A 20,516-nucleotide genomic window follows, 5' to 3' on the forward strand; every position below is an offset into this window, starting at 1 on the left:
GTGCGTGCGTGTATGTGTGTGTGTGTGTTTGCGTGCGTGTGTGTGCGTGTGTGTGTGTGTGTGTTTGCGTGCGTGTGCGTGTGCTTGTGTGCTTGTGTGCGCGTGCGTGTGCGTGCGTGTGTGTGTGCGTGCGTGCGTGCGTGTGTGTGCGTGTGTGTGTGCGTGCGTGTGTGCGTGCGTGTGTGTGCGTGTGTGTGTGTGCGTGTGTGTGTGCCTGCGTGCGTGCGTGCGTGCGTGTGCGTGCGTGCGTGTGCGTGCGCGCGTGTGCGTGTGTGTGTGTGCGTGTGTGTGGCCTGCCAGTGAGCAATGGACATACAACAGTTCTTTAAAAGAAAAAAGACAGATTCAGGTGAGAGACTAGGGACAGTCCATAAAGACCTCTGTCTTGTTTTTTTTTTTTTTTTTGTTCTTCTGAAAAGTGTTAAGCTAAAGTAACAGATAATGCAAACCAGCTATCTGTTGTTGTATCAAATTACTTATCTAGTCAATCCCCTGCTTTTATTTTCTTTATTTATTTCAAACCCACAATGGAGAATACAGCTTCTCTTGTGAAAGGAATTTGTGATTTAAAAAAGTTTCTAAGCCCAATAATTATAATAATAATAATAATAAAGACATTTAAAATGACACGCCTCTGTGAGCCTTTTGATCATATCCTTAGAATCTGTAAATGGTCTCCATAACATTTTTGTGACATGACAAACTGACCTCAACTATCCTGCCTACAATATATTTGTGTATGATTGTCAGTGCCAAGGGAAAGAGAGGGAGAAGGAGAAAGGGAAAGAGAGGGAGATGGAGAAGGGGAAAGGGAAAGAGAGGGAGATGGAGAAGGAGAAAGGGAGATGCAGGAAGAACCAGGTGAGGAAACAACAACAATAAATTGACATATAGTGAATAGTGGCAAGCAGAACAGTAACTACTCATACTCCTATACTAACTTATTGGCATTAAGTAGCCTATATTACATTTACTTTTTGTAACATTATTTTACACCACATTTCTTCATAATAAAAGGAGGAAAACAACAGGGAGAGTCCATAAGGGATGGGAGGGAATTACATTTTGTTGTCCAAGTACCTGTTACTTTGTTCAATGACAATAAAGTTGAATCTAATCTAACCGATCTGATGACTGTTGATACAGAAGGAGGCACATGGGGTTAACGGTCAGGAGTGAAGAAGGTTTTGTGTTTGTTACAGGGGGCTGTCTGTGTGAACTCTCACAATTAAGCTGGTGCTCTGAAAAGGTCTCAAAAAAAAGAAGAAAAAAAAAATCTGGATTTTGGAGTTAGTTGAACCAAAGTTAAAATGATAAAGTTATTTTTCAATAGACATATTTTTTGTTTTTGTGTGAAAAGAGGGTGGGTGGTGGCAGTGGGGCTCATTGGGTGCTCAGCACCCCTAAAGCTCTGACCCTAGAATCGCCCCTGAAATTAATCATTATTATCTTGTGAAATGAGCACATATAGTTGATCGGTTTAGCCAATATTCAGATTGTCATTATCTGTATTAAGCACATGGACACAGTAACTCATGGTTCATTTGGCTGCTTTACGAATCTCATTCCACCAGTTTCTCTTTGTTATTTGTGATGTTTTTCCCAGCAAGCTCCATGAGCTCATTGATCATCTCTTCACTGTACGACCCTTGAAAGGTTTTATATTTCATCCTCATTTCCTCAAGTTTATCTGATAAAACAAACACACACAATCAGAACACAGTTGATTTATTTAGTTCTATTTTTATGACTCCAGATTGTGATTGAAAATATGAACTTGCCTCCACAGTTGACGGTATTAAAGAGTGGAATGTGTATCACGGTTGGAGCGTTCCCTTTGCCGTCAAACACATAGAAGTCCTTCGGATTTTTAGAGTCCTCACTTGGTGGGATGATTCTTGGGAAAGGGATGTTTCGTTCCTCACATTTCTTAGCAGCTTCCGTCACAGTCTGCAGGTGAAAGAGCATTACAACATAATTTGGTGCTTAAAGGAAAGTCATAATTTATTCACTCACGTGTCATTCCAAACACATAAAAATGTGTATTATTTTCACTATATTTAATACATTTTCATTGTATGGACTATGTGTAAGAACACTTCATTTGCAGATATGCTCTAATTTGCTCAAATATTTTTAATCTATTTTTATGAAGTTTTTAAAAACAGTGTGGTGGACCATTTGTGATGCTGTACAGCAAAAATATTTATTTTATTTATTCATTTTTAGAGAGCAATGTTAAGTCTATAAGTTAAAAATGTTATTCTACCTAAAAATGAATAAATAAAATAATAAGGTAATTATTTGTCACAAAATTTGTCTTGGATTAATGAATTGTGTACGTGACTGTGTTGAATTTCTTTGAATTTAAATTCAGTAAATTCCACTTCCTATCATTCCGATTCAACTTCCTGTGTTCTTAGTTTTCTATATTTGGTCGAGCTATCCCTTTTAATGGAGTGGTGGTGGTGTAGTGGTCTAAAGCACATAACTGGTAATCTGGTAATCAGAAGGTCGCCACAGTCACCACCATTGTGTCCTTGAGTAAGACACTTAACTCCAGGTTGCTCCGGGGGGATTGTCCCTGTAATAAGTGCTCTGTATAATACATTGGTACTCAGAAGGTTGCTGGTTTGATCCCCACAGTCACCACCATTGTGTCCTTGAGTAAGACACTTAACTCCAGGTTGCTCCGGGGGGATTGTCCCTGTAATAAGTGCTCTGTATAATACATTGGTACTCAGAAGGTTGCTGGTTCGATCCCCACAGTCACCACCATTGTGTCCATGAGTAAGGCACTTAACTCCAGGTTGCTCCGGGGGGATTGTCCCTGTAATAATTGCTCTGTATAATACATTGGTACTCAGAAGGTTGCTGGTTCGAACCCCACAGTCACCACCATTGTGTCCTTGAGTAAGACACTTAACTCCAGGTTGCTCCGGGGGGATTGTCCCTGTAATAAGTGCTCTGTATAATACATTGGTACTCAGAAGGTTGCTGGTTCGAACCCCACAGTCACCACCATTGTGTCCTTGAGTAAGACACTTAACTCCAGGTTGTTCGGGGATTGTCCCTGTAATAAGTGCTCTGTATAATACATTGGTACTCAGAAGGTTGCTGGTTCGAACCCCACAGTCACCACCATTGTGTCCTTGAGTAAGACACTTAACTCCAGGTTGTTCCGGGGGGATTGTCCCTGTAATAAGTGCTCTGTATAATACATTGGTACTCAGAAGGTTGCTGGTTCGAACCCCACAGTCACCACCATTGTGTCCTTGAGTAAGACACTTAACTCCAGGTTGCTCCGGGGGGATTGTCCCTGTAATAAGTGCTCTGTATAATACATTGGTACTCAGAAGGTTGCTGGTTTGATCCCCACAGTCACCACCATTGTGTCCTTGAGTAAGGCACTTAATTCCAGGATGCTCCGGGGGGATTGTCCCTGTAATAAGTGCACTGTATAATACATTGGTACTCAGAAGGTTGCTGGTTTGATCCCCACAGTCACCACCATTGTGTCCTTGAGTAAGACACTTAACTCCAGGTTGCTCCGGGGGGATTGTCCCTGTAATAAGTGCTCTGTAAGTCGCTTTGGATAAAAGCGTCTGCCAAATGCATTAATGTAATGTAAATGTAATGTAAATGAGCTTTTATGAGATTATGTGTACAATACCAGGAAAGGATCACCATCGCTGAAATCCAGAGAAATAATGAGATCAATCTCTCTCTCTTTTCTCAACACTGAGATGAACGGTGAGTTGAGCAACAGTCCAGCATCCTCATAGTCTCTCATCTCACTTGTCTGCAGAACAGAAGGCACTGATCCATCTGACAGAGTATTAATGTGGAATAGCATGAGTAATAAACCTCACTGAGTATCTTTATTATTTACACAGAATTGCTAGTTATTGTCAGGTCCATTCTCACCTGTGGTGTTGTAGAGAAAGTTGTATTTCCTGCCCCAGATCGACCCAGCCATGCATTTACAAATGCTCATGAAACAATCTGTTTAGAAAAACAGAAACAAAACCAAATACATGCAAAATGAAGGTTCTTTAATGGTTCTTAGAATCATGATCCAGTTTTGGTCACCAGTTTATGTTGTGTTTTGTGTGCTGGTTAAGTTGGTCTTTTTATCAGGGTGTCACTGGACTGTTTTCTGGTTCTGGTCTCCATAAGAAGTCATGTAAAAACTACGCATACGAGTGTAACCAGTACTGCTCGACCCGTTCCGAGCGGGATTCGAACCGGGGTCTCCGGCATGGGAGGCCGTCATGCTAAAGAGCAGGCTAAAGCCTACAGCCCCTAGCATCAGTCACTAGTGTGCCTCTTGAGGCCAGGGGGGTGAGATTTTACACACTGCACTGCTACCTACCAGCTGGATACCGTTACACTCACCCTTCTAAACCTCACTCCCATCTGGGTCAAGGCACAACTGTCACCAGTCCTGCTCAACACGCTCTAAGCGGGATTTAAACCAGGGTCTCTGACATGGGAGGTGGGCGCTAATGAGGAGGCTAAAGGCTACAGCCCCCAGCATCAGTTGCTAGTGCACCTCTTGAGGCCAGGTGGATGAGATTTTACACACTGCACAACTACTTACCAGTTGGCTACCGTTACACGAGCATTCCAGACAGAGAACAATCATTTTAGTTGGAGTAAAAATTAGTTCAGGCTCAACTTGTGCAGTTGTTGGCAGTCATAATAACTTGTTTTGCTTATGATATTACTGTAACTAATCTGAGTTCATAGCTTCATGTCAGGCATGGGTCAGGCGCTTTAATAAAACGGCCATCACGACGTGAAGTATTCACACTATAGTGTCACATGTTTTTTATTTGCCAATTTTTACAAATTTAATATGCTGAAAATAACATTATTGGCTAAGAACATACACCGAGGCGAGTGAACATATCATGGTTACTGATGTAACCTCCGTTCCCTGATGGAGGGAACGAGATGTTGTATCGAACGAGTTGACACTAGGGGTTCTCTCTATGTGACACGTACTGGGGTGGCGGCGAGTCTCTCCAAAGACTTTTCGGCTGCTGGGCTAAGGAGGAACACATTTTTGCAAACGCAACTAGGAAAAGAGCGCACGTCTTCACCTCAAGGTGGGGCCAGCTGACCCGAATTTACCTGTTTGTGTCACCTGATAACACATGGGATGAAACTGGCTCAACCCTGAGGTTATAAAACTTTGCAAATGTGTTAGGTGTTGCCCAGCCCACAGCTCTACGGATGTCTGCTAGAGAGGAGTCATGGGACAATGCCCAAGAAGCCGCAACACCCCTGGTAGAATGACCCAGTCAGCGATCCTCTGTTTGCAGACAGCGCTTCATTTCCGCTGTTAACCTCCTCACACCTCTCAGGAACTGATCAAATCATGCTTCCCTAAATACTTACCGTTCACTGCATCGTGATGCGCCGCTATAGCGGCAAAAATATACTTTCAAGGTGGAGGGGGACAACCCTCCCTCAAACGTTTTTGCAGGATGGAAAGCACTGATCCTACTGCACATCTCTGGGGGTCTTTGCCACGGGAAGAACACCACTTAGCGAACAGATGCCACTTCAGGCCATAGAGGCACCTCATTGAGTGGGCCTTGGCCTGAGTGATCATGTCTACCACTGCAGATTGTTAGACACTTAAGTCTTCTGCATCCCGTCCAGGAGCCAGACATGGAGATTCCAGAGGTCTGGTCACGGGTGCCAGATGGTGCCTCGTCCCTGAGAAAGAAGGTCCTTCTTCAGGGGAATGTCATGAGGAGAATAAGGTCCAAGAACCAAGTCCGGGAGGGCCAATATGGGGCCACTCAATGGATCTGCTCCTCTTCCTCCCTAACCTTGCACAACGTCTATGCAAGTAGGCTCACTGGGGGGGAATGCATATTTGCGTAGCCCCTGGGGCCAGCTGTGTGCCAGGGCATCTTGATTGGAGCCTCGGTCAGAGGGTACCAAAGCCGGCAGTGGGAGGATTCTGGGGAAGCAAACAGGTCTACCTGTGCTTGGCCAAATCAACTCCAGATCATCTGGACCACCTGAGGGTGGAGCCTCCACTCTCCCCTGAGTGTAACCTGCCTTGACAGTGTGTCCGCTGTGCTGTTGAGGTGGCCCGTGATGTGAGTGCCTCGCAGCAACTTGATCTGCTGATGACTCCTAAGTAAGAGGCCACAGGCGAGTTGTGACATTCAACGAGAGTGTATGCCGCCTAGGCAGTTGATGTACACAACCGTGGCTGTGTTGTCCATCCGGACCAAGACATGCTTGCCCCATATCAATGGCAATAGCCTCCTCAGGGCAAGAAGTACTGCCAGAAACTCGAGGAAGTTGATGTGCCAATGCAGTCATGGGCCGGTCCAAGGGCCGGCAAATGAGTGCCCGTTGCACACAGTGCCCCAGCTACACTGAGAGTCCGCGCCATGCCCGAGAGTCCGCGCCATGACATGATATATATATATAAAGAAGCTCTTGCTCATCTGTCAAAGCACCCAGGGGTGTTGCTCAACACAACCATAGTGTGTGAGGTGGAGAACCACTGTAATGCACCTTAGATCCAACAGGAGGATTTCAGTTCTGTGAATACGTCCGCTCGGCTCCGAAGAAGTCTGAGTGTGTGTTTGTAAGTGGCACTCCTTTTATACCCGTATGTCCGGGGGAGGGCATGTAAATTCCACACGCCAATTCTCATAGGCCTTTTCTCAAAGATCAGAGATGTCTGGGCTCTGAAGAGAGAACCCCTAGTGTCAACTAATTTGACACAATGTCGAGTGAGTGACAGATAGGGAACACTGGAGACTGGAAGATGAAACAGGCTTCCTTAATGAATACTGGAACACTTCTGCATTCAGGAAAATGGTGAATAGAAAAATAGAAATTATTTCTCAGTTTGAGTATAGAATCTCTGAGTTGTCATCTCATAAAATTCCTTCACGATGTAAATGCAGCGTAAATGTAAATAGCATATCTCAGTTACAGCTATTAAGAGATTAATATGTTTTGTTGAATAAAAATTGTTTATTAATCTGACTGGAAAATATCATGTTAGTGACAGTTCAACTCACCATATGGCCAGAAACTGATCAATGCATTCAAATTGTTGCATACATCCTCTGTGTATTGCTTCATATACCATTTTGCTGCGTTTTTGTCAGAGAGATTGGGTGCTCCGATTATAAAAATGAGCTGAGATTTGCCTCCAGAAAGTTCTGTAAAAAGCAGAGTATATGTACATTATTTTTGTAGAAACATCAAAAATAGGTTTGTGCTTGGATTTCTTAGTATCTTATCTGGCAGCATATCATTTTTCATTTGTGTTTTTGTTTTATTTTTTACTTTAGGCAGTGTTTTATATTTCAAAACAAAAGTGTTCTTCTCAAATCTGTCAGTAAACAGATTGCCCCTGTGACAACTTACCTCATATCTTAATGGGTACTCAATAAACTGTATCTTTTCTACCAAGGGCAATTCAAATGGAAATGTTCAATAACTGTTTAGGAGTCAAGACTTTAAGGTTTATGTCTTCACTTTTAAAGAATGAACCAATCATACGAGAGTGACAGCTCACTCCATAGAGTCTCCTTTATGTGAATTACAGCACACAGAAACATTACCTGCCAAGTTTGCTCTCATGGCATTATCGTAAGGAGACGGGTCGATGCCATTCAAAACACTCAGATTCTTGTCCACAAGATCCATGAGCACCTGGTAGCCAATGTCCACATGTGGAGATCCTGGATCTTTCAAAGAAAACACACATTAAACAAACTTGAACACACTGCAGAATGTCTTGAATGCAAGCGCTTTTTCTCCTGTCAGATTTATTATATCTTCTGATTCTGGTTTTCCCACAACCAGAAGCAAACAAACACACATGCATATATTTATCAAATAATTGTTCTTTGTACAGACTGGGCTCATGAAATATACGTGCGCATTGCAAAATTTTTGCAAAACTGAAATTACGCGCTTCCTTAAATGTTTGGCTGCAGTTTTTAATTGAAATGTCCAACCTAAAACTTCCCTAAACCTAACCTAGAGTGTCTTATAGATAAATGAGAGTTTAACAAAACAGACATTGTTATCCTTAACCAACACATAACCCTAACTGATCATGTTTTAAAATGCAAATTAGAAATTAAAAACAAACAAACTCATATTTACAGGAGCAATCATGTAATTTCGGGCCACTTCTACACCAGTTTCACTTTCATGCATCTTTGGCTGATCTTGAACCGTGATCGTCCAATCTAAAGTCCAACATTCTATCAGATGAGCTACCAATGGTTTAAAATCCAGTGTGTAGGTCTATATGTTGGTGGATCTGTAATACAAGAGTTAAATTATATAGTTTTTCAAATCATGTGTTAAAGTCATATAATACTATTTTGTCCTGAAAGGTGAGTATAGATTATTCAGGGATAGACAGTCTTATTTGAGTTGGGGGCAAAGCAGGAAAGCTTCTGCCTAGATATATAAAACAGAGAGAGCCTTTTTCTATCATTCTCTCAGTGAATTCTGCTGTTGTGAAATATTTACCTCAGCCAGTGATATTAATAATGCTTTTAAAAAATCTCTATAGTTCCACGTTTTCGTCTACTGATGAAGATATTAGAAACTTTGTGGAACCATCAGAACTTCTTAAAATGATGACTGAGCAAAACAATTCTCTTGATTCTGAGATAACCTTGGGAGGAGTTTGGTGAGGTAATTAAGGCCTTAACTACAGGCAAAGCTCTGGGGCCAGATGGGGTTGAGCTTGATTGAGTTTTTTAGATCTTATGCTACAGAACTGGCTCCATTTTTGTTAGAAGTTTATATGAAAACCTTAAAGACCATGACACAAGACAAAGGTGCAAGCGAGTGTAAGAGTTATCGTCCAATATCCCTGAACCAGATATAAGATTTTGGAAATATACGGATTCAGGATATATTTTTATTGGATGGATTAACTTTATAGAATGGATTAATTTCTGATTATTTTACTCTGGATAGGGGCACCAGCAGGGTTGCCCTCTTTCCCCATTATTGCCCTGGCACCATTAGCAGCTGTGATAAGAAAGGAGGATAATTTTCCAGGGATCATGGCGGGAGGTGTGGTGCATAAGCTTTTGCTTTACACAGGTGATATTTTATTATTTGTCTCTTACTCCACTAGATCTATGCCTTGCCTCCATCGAATTATTAATTCCTTTTCTAAGTCCTCGAGTCAATTGGTCTAAACCCAAAGCTTTGGCTCTGACAGTGTACTGCCCAGTAACGGCATTCCAGCCGGTGCCTTCCAGTGGCCCAAACAGGGCATTACATATTTGGGCATTTTATTCCCAGCTAATTTATTTGATTTAATTTTGTCCACACTAAATGCATGAAATTGAGTTAATTTTGACCCTTTAATAATAAAGTTTGTGCGATGTGGACAGGTGGGCTTCACTACGTTTATATATGATTGGGTAGCTTAATGTTATAAAAATGAATTATATTCCAAAATTCAACTACCTGCTACAATCTCTCCCCATTGAAGTTCCCCTCTTTTATTTTAAACAATTTCATAGTATTGCTAAATCTTTTATCTGGAATGTAAACATCCTCAGATGCACTTTAACAAGTTACACAGGCCAATTGACAAAGGTGTGTTAGGTTTCCCCAAGATTTAGTGTTAATATTATGCTTTTGGTCTCAGACATTTCACACATTGGTCACTTCCGCCTAAGAGAGCTCCTCCCCAGCTCTTTATTGAACAGGAGGTCCTTGCCCCTTTCTTGCCATTGCAAAGTCTTTCTACCAAGAACATTTACCAGAACGTTGCCGCAATATTTGGTTAAACCCTTAATTGTGGATTAACAATATCCCTTTCTGCTGGACAGAATGGATTGAGAAAGGTGTTACTATGCTGGGCAACCTGTATGAAAATGGAGCATTGAGATCTTTTGAAAATATTATACAGCGGTTTGGAACTCACAGATCTCAATTCTTCAGGTACTTACAGCTGTGTCATCTACTTTGCACCATCTTTGGGTGTAGGACGCAGCCCCCTAAAGCAGTAGACACTCTTGAGAAGGTGCTTGCTGCTTTTGGAAAGGGTCACAAGTCTTCAGCGTACTATTCCTGGCTAATTCAGAGTCTAGGGGATGGGTTTTAACATCTCTTAAAGCATTATGGGAGAGAGGCTTGAATTCAGTACTGGAAGATGGAGAATAGGGTAAGTTTTAAAAATATTTCAAGGCTGTGTCTAGGGTTGCAAGGGTATGCCTCATTCAATTTAAGATTCTGCATCATTTTTATTGGACTCCCTCTTGACTGTATAGGCTTGGCCTTAAAGACACACCTACTTGCTGGCAATGCCAGTTGAAGGATGAGGACATAACCCATGTTTTTTGGTCCTGTAATAAGATTGGTTTTGGCCTTCTTAGAATTTTTTTGTGAGGTCTTGGGCCCTCATATCTTATTTTGCCCCAGACTTTGTGTTTTGCATGATGGGGCAGGTATTAATATAATGAATAAACATTTAAAAGATGGGTCTTAACCAGCGTGATGATAGGCAGGCAGATAATGCTAAAGGGATGGAAGTCGGCTGATGCGCCCTCATTTCATGAGTGGTGCACTGAGCTGGGCAGAGTGCCAGTGTTTGAAGAGATATCACATAAATAGCTGGGCAGTTTGGGAGCATTTGGTAAGAAGTGGGGGCAATTATTTGGCCTTCTTAGAAGGTTGCCAGGGAGGAGCAGTGGAGAGAGAGACCAGTTTTATTAAAAATTATATGTGGAACACTTTTTTTATATTGGTTAATTAGGGTTCAAGCCCGAAGGGCTAGAAACCTATTGTAATTGTAAGGATTTTTAATATTATTAGGGGTAAAGCCCCGAAGGGGCAAAAGACCCTTATTGTTTCTGTTAGTTTTCTTATTATTAGGGCCCAAACACTGAAAGCATGGAGCCCTATTGTTCTTCTAAGGATTAATTCTTCTTTTCAAGGTTTTGAGTACTTTTGGGGTACATAACATGCGTGGAAACTCTTGAAAGTTTGCACACACATCAGAGTCGCTGGCCATTAGGGCGTGGCAGAGTTACAGGTGGGGGGTTGCAAAAGGGGCTCTTCGGCGCCACCTAGAACACAGGTAATAATCATTGGACATTACTTCAAAAGCTCACACAGCTGATGTTATTTTTCATTTCGTAGTTAATTTAACATGTAAACTAACATGCTTTAGTTATATAACATGTTATAGTTACATGCTATTTTTTATCATGTATATTATTATGTTTATTATAATTCTGGTTGCTTTCTTATTTTTTCTATTTATTTTATTTTCAAAAGGGAGACTTTTTTACACATACTTCAATAAAATAAATGGTTTCAAGTTTCAATTATAATAAAATGTTTGCTCAAAAATAAATAAATAAATTAACCCTTCTGTTTTCACTGATAATACTAATTGTGTAATATAGTATACTGTGATACCGTGAAACCGTGATATTTTCTGAGACAGTTATCATACCTTGAAAATCTTATACCGTTGCAACCCTAATCACAAGTAGGGTATATCTTCATGAAATCTTATAATATATTATTATATAATATTATATAAACCATAATATCTACTTCATCAACTCACCTGGCACACCTACAATTTCAGACAGCGGAGCACTTCTATATTCCAATAGTTTGCCACCGAACCACATCACAGCTTATTACCATAATGTTGCCCCTTTCCTCTGACGCCCACACCGCCAAGACTCGCCGTGATGCTTCTCTCCTCTGAGAGACGCTGGCTGCCATAGAAAATTAATGACTTCCGGTCGATTTGACACTCTGATGCCTCTGGTCTAAAAGCACCATCTTTCTTATCCCTCGTACTCTGACATCAATTCACAGGCCCCAAAACCTCTCCCATTTAAGCCTAGCCATCAATTTTGTATTTACCTAGGTAGCATGCGTCAGGCTGTGCGGTCAACCTCCAATATGATGTTGCGAGAAATTGACTTTTTCATGCTTTTTTACTCAGGATATTGTTGCTGAGATATGCAGCTTTACAAACTGTCAGGGGTGGGAGCTCGTCCTAAACTGTAGTGCCACCAACTGGTGGAAGGAATTGTGTCACTTTAATAGTGTTTTCATGGCAGTGGATTCCATGAAGTTGTAGTCAAACTGGAATGGTGTCATATCTATTACACATTGTATGTTTAGGGTCCATGTTTACATTAATGTTGAGTTGTTGCTGTTTCTTTTTTGTTGTGGCTTTGTTTTCTGAAAGCCACAGAGTGGAAATGGACCCCTGGTGCTTGGGCCCGTCATCGCTGCTTGCAGCTATATTTATTATTATTATTCTGCTTATTCCACTATTGAGTCTATGGCAGCCCATAGAACCGCTTGTGGGAAAGTTATGAAATTTGGAACACAGATAGAGGACAGTCGCATGTGTCACCACAGGAAATCTGGCATCTCTACCTCAAACCCTCTAGCCCCAACAACTGCTTAAACTTGCACTCACGTTTATGTTAATAACTTTTGAACCATGAGTCCTAGAAACAAAATTATTTTTTCCTCTGATTCCATGGCTCAAGTCAATTTGAATGCATCCTATGACGTCATTTTCTGTCCTGACATTTTTAAGGTATTATTTTTTCTGAAAAACCTACTTTTTTTAACTCGTCCTAGGCCGTTGGTCCGATTTGCATGAAACTTGGCCTGAATCATCTAGAGGCATGCACAAAAAAAGTTAATTCACAGAATTTTGATAAACCATACCGTTTTCCAATGGCGCTTTAACGAATTTGACAAAGAATGCATAAAATTGAACTTGAGGCAGTATCTCCGTAACTCTTTGAGGGATTGTGATGAAACTTTGCACGTGTTATCACCATTAAGTCCTAAGGTTACCTGCAGCATTTTGGCACACTGTCCCCTACTGGTATGGAGATAGAAAAATAGCTATTTTGGCTTTTAACTCTTGAACGCTTTCTTGCATGATAACCATCATGCATTTACATTTTACATTTATGCATTTGGCAGACGCTTTTATCCAAAGCGACTTACAGTGCACTTATTACAAGGTCAATCCACCTGGAGCAACCTGGAGTTAAGTGCCTTGCACAAGGGCCCAACAGTGGCATCTTGGTGGTGCTGGCGCTTGAACCCCCGACCTAAAAATAATTTTTTTCTGACTCCTCATACACTGTCCATCGGACTCTAACCGAAATCACGTCACAATGCTTCTTTTGCTGCTCATGGTGCCAATTATTGGCTTGAACCCGTATCGCTGCTTGCAGCTATATTTATTATTATGTTAATTATTCTGCCTTAAAACTGATTGTGCAGACCAAACCATAAGTCATAGAGAGCTGAATCTTTGAGGGAAGGTCGTCCCCCAGCATATCAAAGTTTCTGCCTGATCGGCCTAAAGGTGGCGCTATAGTGTTCATGTTTACTCTTTGGCCCATAAATCCTAAACCGTTTGTCGCACACTCAAGTAACTTACATCGTTGGATTCCTTGGCTCAAGACAAACAAAACGTATATCTACAATTTAATTTGCATCATAAAAATGTTCACGCTAATTTACATAATTTGAAAAACCTACTTTTTCGAACTCCTCCTATGCCGTATGTCCAATTCACACTAAAACGGCATGTGTCTACTATGAAACCTCCTGACAAAAATGTTATCAAAGGAATTTTGATTAGTCAAAGCGTTACGAATATATAAGCCAACGAATTGTCAGGCATCGTCCATGTTGTACGTATTGACCAATATCTACCAAATGAAAAGGTCAAATTTTACGAAACTTGATAAACATAGACAAAAGGACATTCTGAGGATGCACGCAATGTTGCAAAAAGTTTCTCCCATAGGGGGCACTACAACTAAAAACTCCACAACCGTATGATCAATGAAGTTGAAAATTGGTATGCCTCTTGTAGCGGCCAAAGGCTAACATATACTACAATATCAGTTGGACAAATAAAAAAACATGGCCGCCAGCAGCCAATCAATTTTCAGCAGCTAATAATATCAAATCTGAATGGCCGACCATTATGAAACTTGAGATATTTGTAGACAGTGTTAGAATGATGCTGTGAACCAAGTTTTATGAAAATCAGCCACAAGGTGGCGCTATAACAAGGACATTTACATTTTCACCATAACTCCGCAACCGAGTTGAATAATCTCAAAATTCTTTTATCCTCAATTCCTTGTACCAAGACCTACAAAATGTATTCTTTTTATGGCATTTTATAAAATCTTTCCACTATTCTAATTTTCTAAAAAAGCTACTTTTTCAAACTCCTCCTAGGCCTTATGTCCGATTCACACTAAAATTGGTGTGTGTCTACTATAAAACCTCTTGACAAAAAGATATCAAAGGAATTTTAATTCGCCTAAAGCGGTACGAAGATATAAGCCAATGAATTGTCAGGCGTCGTACATGTTGTACGTATTGACCAATATCTACCAAAGGAAAAGGCCAAATGTTACAAAACTTGATAAACATATACAAGAGGACATTCTGAGGATGCACACAAAGTTGCAAAACGTTTTGCCTATAGAGGGCGCTACAACTAAAAAACGTTAATAACTGACCACCATAACTATTATCCTGTTTCAGGATCTTTGAACACAAGACATCAGTCATATTTAACACCAGTTTGCAAATTCAGCAACTTGCAAAGTACATATATATATATATAAATACATACATACATTCCTTTTTTGCATACTTCTTAAAAGGCTTGAACCTGTTAATTGCTATATTTGTATATGTTTTTGTTATGTCATCTAGTATTTTCTTTGGACTGTTAGTTTATACGTGTGTTTGTTGTTATTTAATGTTTGACCACTGGGATGTATGTTGGGTGGGGGTGGGATTGGGGGGCACATAATTGTTAAAAGTTGATTCCGTGTATTCCTGTGTTGTTTGCCTTTGTATTTGGAATCAATACAAAATTGTTAATAAAAAAAGTGTTGTTTTCTGTTGTAAAGCATTACAATACATGTGATGCATCTGAGCCATAATGTGTACAACTGTCTTGACGGACAGATGGGTTGAAATTGTGTAAAACTGTGAAAGATTAAGAGAGCTTTTTCATCTTGCCAGTGTAAAACATTTATTTTGTCAGCAGCAACCTCGAACAGATTGCTTGCTTAGCCATTAAAAATGTATGAATGAACTATTACATGTGTTTAATTTGTCAATATAGAAAAACTATAAAAAATGTTTTACCTTTCTGCATTTCCGCAAACACATTTGTAGATTTGACAGGGGAAAAGAAACCTGTGTGTGTAGGGGGTACAAATAAATTCACACGATAATTAATTACTTTTGCATTCTAACAGAAAACAATCCTCAGAACAAATGGGACGGAGACACTAGTGCTACCTTTTATCTTTTCCCAAAGGAATTTCAAAATCTCATCTCCATCAGCAAGAGCGCTGCCACACAGAGCTACAAAAGAACACAAGGAGGAAGTTTATCACATTTATTTTGCCAATGCCAAAAACAGAAAGTGTAATCTGATCTGAAACATGTGCATCATTTATGAACATATATACCATGACTGATTGTGTCCTCTAATTTATAGAATAGCTTGCATGTTTGTGCCCCGTGCAGATGTCCCATACCGCAAGAGGACATGATGGACAATGTTACAATGTTCTCTCTCACACACACACACTCTCTCTCTCACACACACACACACTCTCTCACTCACACACACACACTCTCTCTCTCACACACACACTCTCTCACACACACACACTCTCTCTCTCACACACACACACACTCTCTCTCTCACACACACACACACTCTCTCTCTCACACACACACACTCTCTCTCTCACACACACACTCTCTCCACACACACACACACAGACCTGCTTCATGGTACTGTTTGCATCGCTTGTCGATCACTGTGTAGATGGGATACGGGTCTTTACTCTTCTGGTCGCTCCTCTCTGAGAGTGTGTGTTCGTCTATCTGAAGAGAAAACCAAAGACAATTGTTACACACTAAACGCTTTCAATCCCAAACAAGTTCAAGTGATGAAACTCGACATGCTCTCAGTAATGTTCTCTTTCTACTGGAGAAAAAGAAGTGTGATCGTTTCTTTTGAGTCATTTTCACCAGTTCGAGTTTTGATACCTTTTAAATTTAAATTCATTTCAGCAGTAGGTTGTTGGTTATACTGAATTTAATATTTAAAATATTTAATTATGTAATTACGATCAGTTCATCAATAACTAGGGGGGTTATTTTGAGGCCCAAAATCAATAATCTAATAAAAAAATACAACACACCTTTTACAGTTTTTTACGATTGCTATGACAGATTTTTCAATACTTTTAACACAGTTAGCACTACATCCGTCTGTGTAAGCTATACTATTAACACATTTCTTGTTGCTTTAACACAAAATGCATACAATTAACACAAATTTAAAATGCTTGAACTTCTTTTACACACAAGCGCAAACAAGACCAAAACAATGGATTTTTACTGCCAAATTTCCCAATGCTTTAACACTGTATGTCAGAACAGATAACACCATGTTCTAAACCTAACCTTACGGGCTAAAGTCAAGGTAAACAGCTGTTTATATTGTGAACTGAAACACAAATATATCTCCTGTATTTTATTCTATTGTTACTGAGCTGATTGAATTATGCAAATATATAAATCACAGCTGATTCCCATCTAGGAAACACACTCAGGTGTTGAGGTTCTTTCAATCGCATGACCATATGGTATAATGTAAAAGAGGACCTTTTGGGCAAAGCATAAATGTCTGCACTAGGTAGAGCAAGACGTATACCAGGACAAGGGAGAGGAGTGGGACAAGGGCAAGGGAGAGGAGTGGGACAAGGACAAGGGCAAGGGAGAGGAGTGGGACAAGGACAAGGGAGAGGAGTGGGACAAGGACAAGGGAGAGAAGTGGGACAAGGACAAGGTGGAGGAGTGGGACAAGGACAAGGGAGAGGAGTGGGACAAGGGCAAGGGAGAGGAGTGGGACAAGGACAAGGGAGAGGAGTGGGACAAGGACAAGAGAGAGGAGTGGGACAAGGGCAAGGGAGAGGAGTGGGACAAGGACAAGGGCAAGGGAGAGGAGTGGGACAAGGACAAGGGAGAGGAGTGGGACAAGGACAAGGGAGAGGAGTGGGACAAGGGCAAGGGAGAGGAGTGGGACAAGGACAAGGGAGAGGAGTGGGACGAGGGCAAGGGAGAGGAGTGGGACAAGGGCAAGGGAGAGGAGTGGGACAAGGGCAAGGGAGAGGAGTGGGACATGGACAAGGGCAAGGGAGAGGAGTGGGACATGGACAAGGGCAAGGGAGAGGAGTGGGACAAGGACAAGGGAGAGGATTGGGACAAGGACAAGGGCAGGGAGAGGAGTGGGACAAGGGCAAGGGAGAGGAGTGGGACAAGGACAAGGGAGAAGAGTGGGACAAGGGCAAGGGAGAGGAGTGGGACAAGGGCAAAGGAGAGGTGTGGGACAAGGACAAGGGCAACGGAGAGGAGTGGAACAAGGACAAGGGAGAGGAGTGGGACAAGGACAAGGGAGACGGGTGGGGCAAGGGAGAGGAGTGGGACAAGGGCAAGGGAGAGGAGTGGGACAAGGACAAGGGAGACGAGTGGGGCGAGGGAGAGGAGTGGGACAAGGGCAAGGGAGAGGAGTGGGACAAGGACAAGGGAGACGAGTGGGACAAGGACAAGGGAGACGAGTGGGGTGAGGGAGAGGAGTGGGACAAGGGCAAGGGAGAGGAGTGGGACAAGGGCAAGGGAGAGGAGTGGGACAAGGACAAGGGAGAGGAGTGGGACAAGGACAAGGGAGAGGAGTGGGACAAGGGCAAGGGAGAGGAGTGGGACAAGGGCAAGGGAGAGAAATGGGACAAGGACAAGGGAGAGGAGTGGGACAAGGAGAAGGGAGAGGAGTGGGACAAGGGCAAGGGAGAGGAGTGGGACAAGGACAAGGGCAAGGGAGAGGAGTGGGACAAGGACAAGGGAGAGGAGTGGGACAAGGACAAGGGAGAGGAGTGGGACAAGGGCAAGGGCAAGGGAGAGGAGTGGGACAAGGACAAGGGAGAGGAGTGGGACGAGGGCAAGGGAGAGGAGTGGGACAAGGGCAAGGGAGAGGAGTGGGACAAGGGCAAGGGAGAGGAGTGGGACGAGGGCAAGGGAGAGGAGTGGGACAAGGGAGAGGATTGGGACAAGGACAAGGGCAAGGGAGAGGAGTGGGACAAGGGCAAGGGAGAGGAGTGGGACAAGGACAAGGGAGAAGAGTGGGACAAGGGCAAGGGAGAGGAGTGGGACAAGGGCAAGGGAGAGGTGTGGGACAAGGGCAAGGGAGAGGAGTGGAACAAGGACAAGGGAGAGGAGTGGGACAAGGATAAGGGAGACGGGTGGGGCGAGGGAGAGGAGTGGGACAAGGGCAAGGGAGAGGAGTGGGACAAGGACAAGGGAGACGAGTGGGGCGAGGGAGAGGAGTGGGACAAGGGCAAGGGAGAGGAGTGGGACAAGGACAAGGGAGAGGAGTGGGACAAGGACAAGGGAGACGAGTGGGGCGAGGGAGAGGAGTGGGACAAGGGCAAGGGAGAGGAGTGGGACAAGGACAAGGGAGAGAAGTGGGACAAGGACAAGGGAGAGGAGTGGGACAAGGACAAGGGAGAGGAGTGGGACAAGGGCAAGGGCATTTCTCGGACTCTAGCTAAACACAGAGTCCAAATGAAACAATTATACAAAGTTCCTTTTGAAAGGAATGGTGAGCGCATCAAAGAACTCTGTCACCAATTCGTCTTTTTTTATTGAATTTCTGCCTAAAAAAAAAGACCTAAACCCAACAAAACACAAATGTAGAGAGGCTTCAAAAGAAACTGCAGAGCAAAACACAATCGCTGATCAATACAATATACTGTCTGTTGTATAAGACCTGACACATATATAATAATGCAGTTTCTGTAATTCCATCTGATGTTAGTGTTTTTATGACATTGTGATTGACTAAATCTTCCTGTTGGACGAGAACACATGTTAGTGTTTTGAAAAATGATTTGATTTTGAGACATGTTTGCAGTGTTTTGGTAGACATAGTGTATTGTTGTTAGTGTATTATTGTATTTTGAAAACTAGAGTTGGACTTTAGTTTACAATGAGCATGAAATTAAATGTTTTGCCAATTGTGTGTTGTAGGTGTGTTGGTGCGTTAAGAGTTTAGGACATTTGTTAAAAGTATTGAAAAAATTGTCATAGCGATTGTAAAAAAACTGTAAGACTGTGTGCGACCACTTTTACCAGCATAAAATCATAAAACTAAAACTACATTTTTATTATGAATACAGACATACATACAGACCTCTTTCACATATGAAGTGACGACCATCACTGCCCAAACATCTGTCAAACTGAAGATGTCTTTCTCATAGTAATATTTCTTCAGTTTGGAAAATGCTTCACTCCAGCTCACTCCGTCACCACTGAGTCTCTGCACGATTTCTTGTTTCACTGCCTCCAGATTGCTGGTCCAGTCCGGTTCTTGGTATAAGGACGCCATGCACCTTGATAGAAAGAAAATCCCTCTTAGAGTTCATCTCATTTCTGACATTCCAACATGAGCTCATGGATATTCTCACATAAAGTTTGGTTCTAGTAAACGTACATTGGCTTATGTTTGCTTAGACACCGTAATGCACAATATAAAACAGCCCAACCCAAACACTTTAATAAATGTTTTATAGAAGCTTATAGTATAGTATACAGATTTATGCACTTGAGAGATGTTTAACACCAGCTCATAACTTACATTTGATTTATTATCAGTAAATATTATAAACTCAAAGTCGTGCAGTTATCATTGTTTCCCAACAGCACTTGTTACTTCAAATAGACCTTCTTCATCGAGTGTGTTACCTTGTAAATTCAACCATGTTTGAGTACTAATGTGGAAACAGTAATGGGATTATAACAAAGAGTTTGGTTTATTTGATATCATTTAAATGTGTTTTTAATGTCTGAATGAATGGTGTCATGACCTTATACCCTTGCAGGCTCACTATTGGCTATTTTGGGTAGACATCAATGTAGTCCTTCACTTTAGTGTCATCTCAGTCAGCTCTTACAAATCAGGTTTAGACTTTGTTGAAAGTTACCTTTAGTGTCTTCATAAAAATCTATTTTATGCTAGGAATGTTTTGGCATTTAATTCAAAGCTTTACACTGTTATTTAGAGCTTGTCTGAGAAGTTTTATTCATACGGCCCCAGACCATCCGTGTGTGTTTTTGTTTGGATCAGTACCATGTAGATCCAGAGACTCCACACAGATAGAGGAAACAGTCCAGAAGACCTGCTTTACCGAGTTGATCCAGGGATCCCAGTAAACCCACCATGGCTCGTTCTCCTCCTCCAGAACCCAATAGTGCAATATTTGGCACCTGCTCATGAAACCCAAATATCACAGCTCTTATACACTCAAACACAATCAGCCCTGATGACATCATTGTTCTGGGAAACTTCTGGTGTTCCTTTTCTACAACAA

At 41.8% G+C, this 20,516-nt stretch overlaps 1 protein-coding gene and 1 long non-coding RNA gene across 2 annotated transcripts in view; one reads left to right on the forward strand and one right to left on the reverse strand.

Moving 5' to 3' along the window:
- Positions 1–743: 743 nt before the first annotated feature.
- LOC127636912 (cytosolic phospholipase A2 gamma-like) overlaps positions 744–20,516 on the reverse strand; it is a 33,984-nt gene continuing 14,211 nt past the window's right edge. Inside the window, exons 3-13 of the mRNA XM_052117714.1 lie at positions 20,276–20,415; positions 19,337–19,538; positions 15,867–15,969; positions 15,373–15,438; positions 15,217–15,267; positions 7,614–7,739; positions 7,065–7,208; positions 3,928–4,005; positions 3,674–3,828; positions 1,782–1,950; positions 744–1,690 (exon numbers count right to left, since the gene is read on the reverse strand). Of these exons, the coding sequence (XP_051973674.1) occupies positions 1,563–1,690; positions 1,782–1,950; positions 3,674–3,828; positions 3,928–4,005; positions 7,065–7,208; positions 7,614–7,739; positions 15,217–15,267; positions 15,373–15,438; positions 15,867–15,969; positions 19,337–19,538; positions 20,276–20,415 (1,362 nt within the window). The 3' untranslated portion in view covers positions 744–1,562. The remainder of the gene's footprint in view (positions 1,691–1,781; positions 1,951–3,673; positions 3,829–3,927; positions 4,006–7,064; positions 7,209–7,613; positions 7,740–15,216; positions 15,268–15,372; positions 15,439–15,866; positions 15,970–19,336; positions 19,539–20,275; positions 20,416–20,516) is intronic.
- LOC127643272 (uncharacterized) lies at positions 2,531–3,568 on the forward strand. Its single transcript, XR_007970474.1, has 3 exons — positions 2,531–2,747; positions 2,871–2,993; positions 3,483–3,568. It is a non-coding gene; the product is annotated as an uncharacterized LOC127643272 (long non-coding RNA).

The sequence above is a fragment of the Xyrauchen texanus genome, chromosome 4 (assembly GCF_025860055.1).
Source record: "Xyrauchen texanus isolate HMW12.3.18 chromosome 4, RBS_HiC_50CHRs, whole genome shotgun sequence".
In the NCBI taxonomy this organism is placed as follows: Eukaryota; Metazoa; Chordata; class Actinopteri; order Cypriniformes; family Catostomidae; genus Xyrauchen; species Xyrauchen texanus.